Below are 10,000 nucleotides of genomic sequence, written 5' to 3' on the forward strand. Positions count from 1 at the left end.
GCATCTAACAACTGGAGGCCAGTCACTGCCGGGAGAGCCACTGTATATAGAGGATGTCACGCACATACACGCACACACACACAAAATACAGATTAGAATTAATAGAAATAATAATGAATGAATTGCATTTTACAATGGTTCATTCATTCATACATTTGGAGGTGAAGCGGCAAAAGGTAGGGAGGCAATGTAGGGTTCAGTGTCTTGCCCACGGACACTTCGACATGTGGACAGGAGGAGCCAGGATTCAAACCGCCAACCCAGGGATCATTGGACGACCTGCTCTACCTCCTGAGCCACTGCTGCCCTGTATTTGTAATGGTTTGTAATGGTTCTGTTTTTTGAGCCTCTGAGCAGTGTTAGTGAGACAATTACTGTAAGATCAGACACACTTGTCCACACTTTAACACAGCAAACATGCAAGCATGCTACTATGTGACTGTGTGCGTGTGTGTGCGTTTGTGTGTGTGTGTGTGTGTGTGTGCTTGTGTGAACTTACGTGTGGTTTGTGACCCCCTCAGTGCTTCACTTGCCTCAGTGGCATACACAGCAAACACAGCCACCTGGTACTCTGTCTGAGAGCTGAGGTGCTGCAACACCACTGAATTCTCACTGCCTTGAACCACAGCCTGGGGAGAGAGAGAGAGAGAGAGAGAGAGAGAGAGAGAGAGAGGAGAGAGAGAGAGAGAGAGAGAGAGAGAGAGAGAGAGAGAGAGAGACAGACAGACAGACAGACGGACAGAGGGACAGGTAGGGACGTGTAGAAAGGAAATAAAATATGAGAAAGGGAGGGAGAGAATGAGAGAAGGCAAGAAATAGAGAAAAGGAAAAGTTAGAGAGACAATAATTATTATGAGTGAGAAAAGAAATACACACACTGTGGGTTTATATAGAGTCGCTGTTGGGTTGAAACCTCATAATGTAATGTATGTCCAAAACCTTTCAGGGAAAAAAATATCTAATTGATCCAATGTAGTTATTAAGCACTTGTTAAAACGTTCCATTGGTTAAATAAAACACTGCAGACAGACTTAACCACTTTCACCGTGGGACTGGGGTCCCTATTCTGGGCAATGGGTATGTCATTATAGGCGAAAGGTTTTAAAAAACGTATGCTGCATTGTGAGCTGGTGGCTTTTCAAAAATGTTCTGCGTCTGTCATATACGACACTATCATTCTGCTCTCACCCCGCCTGGGTGACAGCAGACTGCTGGGCGAGAGTTGGCACTTTGGAATGGGGGGATCAGATCAAGATATCTGCCTGGGTGACAGCAGACTGCTGGGCGAGAGTTGGCACTTTGGAATGGGGGGATCAGATCAAGATATCTGCCTGGGTGACAGCAGACTGCTGGGCGAGCGCTGGTGCTTTGGCATGGGGGGTAGGTTAATTTTCGGGCATGTTGAGAACTCTAGTTTTCGGGCGCGGCTGCACTAATAACTTTGGGGCAGGCCTGTCTAGATTTTAAATGGACAGGTATCAGTCAGGGAGAAAGGGAGACATCGAAGAGGAAGGATGGATGGGGAAGGATCAACATATGAAATGTCAGAACAGGTCAGCTCCATAAATGGAGATCTAAGGGTTCTAGGTTTGAGGTCAGATGACATTAGGGATCTCCATACAGTATATGGACTTAATATTGATGACATCAGGGATCTCCACCCCTGATGTCACGTGATGTCACATGCTCGATCCATGATGATGTTAACTGCGACCTTCGGTCGCAATGACAAAGTAAAAACAATGAAGATACAATGGAGATATAAGGTTTCTTCTCGGCAGGAATAAGAATTAGCTGTGGTCTCCGAGAGTGGAAATGTCTCCTTCTCACACTGCAACATCTGGAGCCTGTCAGCCTCATGACTTTAATGGCTTCTGTTGTAAACTGCCCTGGAAGTGTCTCACTGCTTCCTGGATCAGACAGATCATATTTCCCTAATGAGACATTGTAACACGCCACCAAAGAACCCTTTAATTTCCTTGTGGATGTACCATGTGGATTTGACCTGTGAAAGTTATCGCCCTATGTGGACTATATCCCATGTGAACCTGACAGGTTGATGCTCTGCTGCATGTTAATATTGATTCCAATGTACAATGTATTGATACCCCTTGCATCTTAATGTCTAATCTCATGTACAGCAGGCATACAGTATGTGGACATACTGCACCAAAGTGTCAGGGCCTCACACCTTGTGTCTAACCTCATGTAAATACTGTATCTGCTGGTCTATGCTATTTGTATATTTATGTAGATAGTTACTAGCTACAGTATACTCTGTTTGCCAGTTCTGGACAACTTTTTGTTCAAAATATATATGAAAAAAGTGATACTGTACTGTACTGTACTGTACTGTACTGTACTGTACTGTACTGTACTGTACTGTACTGTACTGTACTATACTGTACTTTACTGTACTGTACTGTACTGTTAGACCAGAGAAATGCGGAAAAGGGGTCTCCAGCAAAAGGTTTGTTGAATTTTGGCGGAGCCACACGCACGCACGCATGCACGTGCGCACGCACACACACACACACACACACACACACACACACACACACACACACACACACACACCATGGTTTGTTTTGCTTCTGTGTGTGACTGTGAACGAATGGGTGAGGCGATGACTTTATAAAGTTTATGCGACCAATGCAGGGATTGTGAAATCAAGCGAGCCTTGCATATTTTGCGAGGAAATATGCGCTTATTGTGGTGAATATGCACCCTTTTTGAAAAAAATCAAGCCCAGCATAATCTGCGCCTATGAGATCGCATAATCACATTTTTATGGAGGGTCTAACAGTACAGTACAGTACAGTACAGTACAGTACAGTACAGTACAGTACAGTACAGTACAGTACAGTACAGTACAGTACAGTACAGTACAGTACAGTACAGTACAGTACAGTACAGTACAGTACAGTACAGTGTATATGGTTGTTCCATATCTACCTCCTCAGGTTTCGTTCCCTGATCAGGATAATAAACAACTCTGTATTTCTCCACACTTCCTGGGCCGTGTCTCCATGTGACCCGGAAGCTCTTGGCTGTGACTTCTGAGATCACCAGGTCAGTAGGAGGGCCAAACTCTGGCTCCTCTGTTATCTGTCCTGAAGCAGGAAGAACATAGACAAATCAATCTATCTATCAATCAATCAATCAATCAATCAATCTATCAATCTATCTACACTACAGTATCTATCTAGCATCCATGCACCACCCATTTATCAGCTCTTACTGTGTTTGATGTCCTTATCTTGCTGCTCCACCTGTTCACATACAACCTTGGTCAGTCCCTCCACTATGGAGCTCATGATACTGAAGTCTGCCACGTTGTAAACATGACCCTCATCAGGCTCTGAGGCTATTGAACGTAGCTCATTCTCATCAGCATTCTTCACACCTTGGAGAGAAGAGGCAAACAATATTCACACATACTGTACATACAGGCAAAGCCTTCATTAGTTCTACGGATGCAACCCCGTTTAGGCTCCCAAAATGAAATGGGGATGAATATAATTTTTTTGAATTAGTCTCCAATCGTCATACATGTGCATGCAGGGGTCGCTTTTTGAGTCCCATTCTAGAAACTCATACAGAATATCTGCTGAGTAATAATGAAATAGCCAACAGGAATAGGATGTTGAAATACAATGTGATAATGTTTGTGCTCTCCATGCTTGTGCGTGTTTATTTTTTCACCGATAGCAAAAAGCTCGACTCCTGCCTCCCGCAGGCTCTCAGCAGGGGGTATGACATCATCCTGGGACTTCCCGTCCGTTATCAGGATTCCAACCTTGGGAATGCCACTCCGTGATCCATGCTCTGGCTTGAAGCTGTTCTCCAGGATGTAGGTCAATGCGAGGCCTGGAGACAGGTAGGGGTGGGTAACAGGGAGGGGGAGATCAAGCACGAGTGGAGAGAAAGACATTGAAAGAGCAGGACACAATGAGAAAGAGGCCATATACTGTACTAAATACACAGTAAAGTCCTCACTATTAATTCATTAATTTTATTTGTAAACCTTAGAGTGTATTTATAACCGAATGGTTACATTTGTACACTCATAGTTAAACAACAAAAAAGCACTTCCTATAATAGAGGTTATGCGCATGCATGAAGTGAGTGGCAAAATTTAATGCAATCAGATAGGACTTTTCTGTATGGGCACTGTATGGGCATTGCCAGTTTGCCACTCAGTAGGCGTTCCTGCATAACTTCCAGGTATGATGATGACGTCACGCGCATACCCTCTATATTAAGGACTGAACTCTATTTGACAAGCAGTAGCAGCAGTAAGTGTTCTTCAGTACCTGTAAGTGTGTTTCCTCCTTTGTAAGGGAGGTTCTTTACTGCATCGATGACAGTATCTTTAGTGGTGAAAGCATTCAGGTGCCACTCAATCCGGGGGTCACCGCTGTACTGGGCCAGACCTGCACGCACGCACGCACGCACGCACACACACACACACACACACACACACACACACACACACAGTCAAAAGGAGCTTTTTCCAGAAATATGACCCCTATGTATTTATAATACACATACAAAACTAAATAACAGATGCTTCAAAACATGTATTCTATATTGCTACTTTGACCACTTCAAAATACCCTACCAGTAAAATAACCAATAACTAATGTGTAATACAGTATGCTTGTTCTTCAACATTGATGTACAGCATATCTAACGTACCTATCCTTGTTCTGTCAATGCCCACATCAAAGGCATTGACCAGGTTCTCCAGGAACATGCGGACCAAGCGGAAGTTGATGCGGCCGATGCTCCACGAGCCGTCGACCAGGATCACGATGTCTGCTATGGCCTCGGTGTGACACACGAATGGATCTACTGGAAAGGAGAGGGCTCTTCAATTTACTGTTGTTGTTTTGAATTGAAAGTTGTGGGCCAGAAGTTAAAAAGAAAATTAACAATTATAGAGAAAATATGACAGGAGAAAGGAGATGTTGCAAGAGGTTCCATCTGAACAGTATACACAGGAGAAGTAGTTCCATCTGAACAGTATACACAGGAGAAGTAGTTCCATCTGAACAGTATACACAGGAGAAGTAGTTCCATCTGAACAGTATACACAGGAGAAGTAGTTCCATCTGAACAGTATACACAGGAGAAGTAGTTCCATCTGAACAGTATACACAGGAGAAGTAGTTCCATCTGAACAGTATACACAGGAGAAGTAGTTCCATCTGAACAGTATACACAGGAGAAGTAGTTCCATCTGAACAGTATACACAGGAGAAGTAGTACAGTAGTTCCATCTGAACAGTATACACAGGAGAAGTAGTAAAGTAGTTCCATCTGAACAGTATACACAGGAGAAGTAGTACAGTAGTTCCATCTGAATAGTATACACAGGAGAAGTAGTGCAGTAGTTCTGACAGAGTGATTACAGGAAGCCCCTCGAGAGGTGATTTTCTTTTCATGAGCAGGTCAGTCAACAAAAGCTTAAATATGACGTGTGTGTGTGTGTGTGTGTGTGTGTGTGTGTGTGTGTGTGTGTGTGTGTGTGTGTGTGTGTGTGTGTGTGTGTGTGTGTGTGCAGTGTGCACATGCATTTGCTTGCTGAGAAAGAAAACAATTCCCAGCTGTATGCTTGGGGTTGTCTTTACTGAACATAACACATAAATCAAACTGGCAGAAAACAAGTGGAAAAAGGTGAAAGTATACATTTGGAAAACACAAGGAACACCATAGTTTCCTTGTTGGACAAAAGGAGGTTAAACAAACCTCTGCCACCCACTCACAATCTAAGGAAACCTAACACAACGTAGGAGCATGCTGCTCTCCTATTCAAATTATGTTCTTGTAATGCTGTAAGTTTAAGAACTTTTACAAGAATGTTTGTTATGTCTCATCCATGCTGTGATTGGCGGCGGCGTAACCACCTTCTCTGTAGAATTACAGTGAAGGCAGAATCAAAGCTGTTGACTGTCGACCATTTCTGACCAAAGGCATTAAAGAAGTGTTAACATTGTGTGAGAAACACAATAAAGCTTCAATCAATCAATCAATCAATCAATCAATTTTGTCAATAAAGTGATATTCTAACCAGTCTGTATGAGTAGTACAATAAAACTAACACAGCTGTGGCGGGTGGATGTGATCTCTCTGCTCTTCCATTACTGACACTTCTGATCCTGTGGTCTCGGGTACGACCAATACTGGTTGCTAACATAGTCCATAATATCTTTCCTGCCCAAACAGGCTTTCTGTCTTGGCTCAGCAGTAGAAATCTCAGCAGCCATGGCAGACCCAGGTTCAAATCCAGGGTAGGACATAAATCTTACGGGTTGCAACTTTAACTCTGAGATAGGTAATAAGAAAAGTTCAGAACAAACAATGAGGAAATGGAAACACACTCCAAGAATTGATGGCCATTGGTGAGAGCAATAAACTCAAGACACTTTTAGGGGAGGATAGATAAACTGCAAATCACACACAAACGCACGCGCACGCACTCACACGCATGTGCGCACACGCACGCACGCACGCACACACACACACACACACACACACACACACACACACACACACACACACTTCCATTAGTAACATAATTTCATAACTTCTTGTCTATCGCTCCCTAAAGTCATTTCCAGTAATATGACAGAGATATATACATCAATTTGAAGCTCCATCATTCATCTTTGAGCCATCACCAAAAGCAATTATGTACACATTTTGAAAAGGTTGCATATTTTTCTCAGAACAAAGAATAAATAATATAATAAAAATGCTGATGCTGTGCATTGTGCTACAAAATATAAACTGCTATTGGGATTAAAAAAAAGAGTTAAGAGCTTCCGAAATCGTCTCACTGGTGAAGAGAAATGTCCTTGCAACCCAATGCTACCAATGACCATTCAAAACTAAATCTATACAGTAGTCTGTCTATTTTCTATGTTGTGGAGCAAGGACCCAAACTACTGTACTGTAGGTCATAATCCATTTCCTGGATGACGTCCAAGTATAGGCTAACTTTCTGTAATGACCCTGGGTCTCCATTGTGAGAGACAAATTATCATTTGCATCCCAGGCCTAGATCAACTTTAAGGAAGTTTAAGAAAGAAAGTTGCAAGCTAAGCAGAATCTACTGAGAGGATTGACATTCAATGTGGCACAGAGGTCTAACAGGTTTACCCTTCCTTTCTGAATTGCTGCGGCACTGCAGACCTGCACTCAATAGGAGTTATTTGGAAAACCCTGGAGTACGCATTTGTGTAGGAAAGGATGCTGAGTGTAAGAGAAATCAATGACTATCACTCTTTCCTGTTTGCTCAATGAAAATGTTGTATAGCAGTCGGTTGACATGTAAATTGCTGTCATTCCACCTTTAGGGGTGAATAAAGAACATAATTTCACACGTTGTTAATTAAAATGTGAGATGTGAGATGAGAGGTGTGAAATAATGTTCCTAACATTGAATAACTTCAATGTAATGGTGGCCTGAAGGCACCAGACGGTAGAAAGACTGGAAAGTTAAATGCAGTTTTCACAATATGATTAATTGAATTCCTTAGTATGTATGACAAACCTACAATTTCCATCTTTAGGCATTTAGCAGATGCTCTGATCCAGAGCAACTTACAAGTGAGTAAATGCCATGAACCCTAGTCAACAAATTCCCGGACAGGATAAATGGTCACATACTGTACTACTGTAGTAACTACAGTATAAGCATAATGCAAAGAAAGCAAAATAGTGCATAACATCAATACTATACCAGGTAAATATCAATCCAGCAACATCAAACAGACCTTCATAGAATCTCAGTAGTGTGACACAAATCACACAAATGGCTGCACTCAGGTACAACAATCGTTAATTATTCATAAACAATCGGCATCCACTGCTCCAGCCAAGATGGCTTTCATCCAAATTTCATTCAAACTAAATAATGACCACTCCATTGTAACGATTTTGTTCTCTGGACAAATGAAACTGACTCCCACATTCATTTTCAACATTGAACTATGTCATTAATATACTCACACACCTTATTGTTTTGTGTGTAAATAAAAAACAAGTCTCCCCTGGCCCCTTCTGTTTAGCTTATTTTCCTGAAAAGTTATTTAGAATTCTATCATATCAGCTCTTCGGACATATTATCAACAACTCTTCAGTACTATAAAGTCAAATGGAATAGTGGTGAAGTCCCCCCCCCCCTCCCCACCACTGTATAATAATGTAAACATTACAATAAAAGGTCAAACAAACACTGTAGTAATCCTTTACGGCAAAATCCATGGTGTTGTTTTAACTTTGAAAGTGTAAAAATAACAGTATTAGCAGGTGAAGAAAAATAAAAACGTGGGAAAAGAAAATGTCAACCATGTATTATATGGCCTTTAAATTCTCACTTGTTTACCGATGGGACACGGTCACGTATAAATATTGGAAGGAAAGCAGAGAGTGAGAGAGGGCTATAATACACTTTATGACAAAGCTTTATGATTAAACTATAGTTTACAGCTATGCTCATGACGGAAGAGAAGAAGAGAAGTAGTAAATTAGATTATACGGTACCTCTTAATTACTCATTGGAATAATTAATAACATGCACACACACATGCATGAATGACAAGGAGGAATGTACAGATGCTCATAATATATTTACAACATTGTGCAAATGTTGTGCATATAGGACATGCACACACACAAATCATTGTCTGTGAGTGTTTATTTATAATTTCCTGGCATGCCATGTATTACACAGGAGACAACAATTCATGTTTACGTGAATTCTTACCAATACATCCCTGACCAGCCACAATCCACTTCACGTGCTTGTGTGTGTGTTAGTTTGGCTGGTATGGACCAGTTATTATTACCCTTATTGTTATTATTATTATTATTATTGTTATTGTTATTTATTTCAAAATAAATAGCTACACTGTATAAGGTGTAAAACTGGTGAACATGGTGTGGTTGAGGTGAGGGTAACTGAGTACTAAGGTGAACATGGTGTGGTTGAGGTGAGGGTAACTGAGTACTAAGGTGAACATGGTGTGGTTGAGGTGAGGGTAACTGAGTACTAAGGTGAACATGGTGTGCTTGAGGTGAGGGTAACTGAGTACAAAGCACTTCTCAGACTCCAAATGGTCTGCTGTGTTGACATTGAAAATACAGAATACAAAACAAGCAACAAAACAACATAGATGTTGTCTCTGATGGAATGAACATCAGGGAGAAATACACTGCTAGACCTTTGTGTTGTGATTCAGCATATCCCCCTTTTGTTTTCCTTGCTTTCTAAAGCCACTGCCACCTTGAACTTATACTCATAAACCTTTATCATCAAGGAATGAGAGACCAAGGCCTTCTTTTTGAACAAGTGGGCCTTTATATCTGACATCTGTCTTTAGTTGTCTGAATGGTGTTTGTAGACAAAAGAGTGGAGAAAGAAGAGGTGGAAGCTGTTCACATAGTGAGTGATATTTTCATGAAACTAATTAGATGAGATAGCTCACAGCAGTCAGTTTGCTGTGCCAGTCTGGTACTGATTCAAAACACTTACCCAGGTATGAAAAAAAGAAAGAAAACGATGGTCTTATGGTGTTGTGAAGCTAAAGGGTTTGTCTTTTTTCGCTTAATACCATTCACATGTGAGACATATACTCAGATGCTATCAATACCGTATAATGAATAGAAGATAATAAGAGAAGAGAAGTCAAAATGTTTTGTTTCCAATGTAATTCCACTGTCTGCCTGTTTTCTTTTTATGATTTGTGTGGGGACTGCGGATGTTATTAGCATCTTTGCTAAATCCGGTGTATTTACGTTGCATCTATCTATCTATAAATGCACCACATCTCTGTGTGTCTGTAATCTGCTCGAGAATCGTTTGTCTCACCAACTTCAAATTCAACACACGCGTTCCAAACCCCCACAGGGTGTGCCGTCTGTCTGATATCCGGTTGTCCAAAACCAGCACCAAAGCCTCTGCCCGGGCTCTGGACCTGATCACCCATAT

The 10,000-nt window shown here is 41.5% G+C and overlaps 1 protein-coding gene across 5 annotated transcripts in view; it reads right to left on the reverse strand.

Annotated features, from left to right (window-relative positions):
- Positions 1-10,000, reverse strand: part of col14a1a (collagen, type XIV, alpha 1a) — a 594,115-nt gene that overhangs the window by 527,693 nt on the left and 56,422 nt on the right. For 4 of the 5 annotated variants that reach the window (XR_014569038.1, XR_014569039.1, XM_083761058.1 and 1 more), the window contains exons 6-12: positions 4,702-4,857; positions 4,317-4,436; positions 3,706-3,870; positions 3,242-3,406; positions 2,956-3,113; positions 500-629; positions 1-40 (exon numbers count right to left, since the gene is read on the reverse strand). The exon at positions 1-40 is cut by the window's left edge and continues 106 nt beyond it. Coding sequence is in view for 3 of the 5 variants with exons in the window: in XM_083761058.1 (XP_083617184.1) it covers positions 1-40; positions 500-629; positions 2,956-3,113; positions 3,242-3,406; positions 3,706-3,870; positions 4,317-4,436; positions 4,702-4,857 (934 nt within the window). In the remaining 2 variants the exon portion in view is untranslated. The remainder of the gene's footprint in view (positions 41-499; positions 630-2,955; positions 3,114-3,241; positions 3,407-3,705; positions 3,871-4,316; positions 4,437-4,701; positions 4,858-10,000) is intronic. The other variant, XM_083761059.1, reaches the window with a different exon arrangement.

The sequence above is a fragment of the Protomyctophum parallelum genome (genome assembly GCF_964188405.1).
Source record: "Protomyctophum parallelum genome assembly, chromosome: 3".
NCBI classification, from domain to species: Eukaryota; Metazoa; Chordata; class Actinopteri; order Myctophiformes; family Myctophidae; genus Protomyctophum; species Protomyctophum parallelum.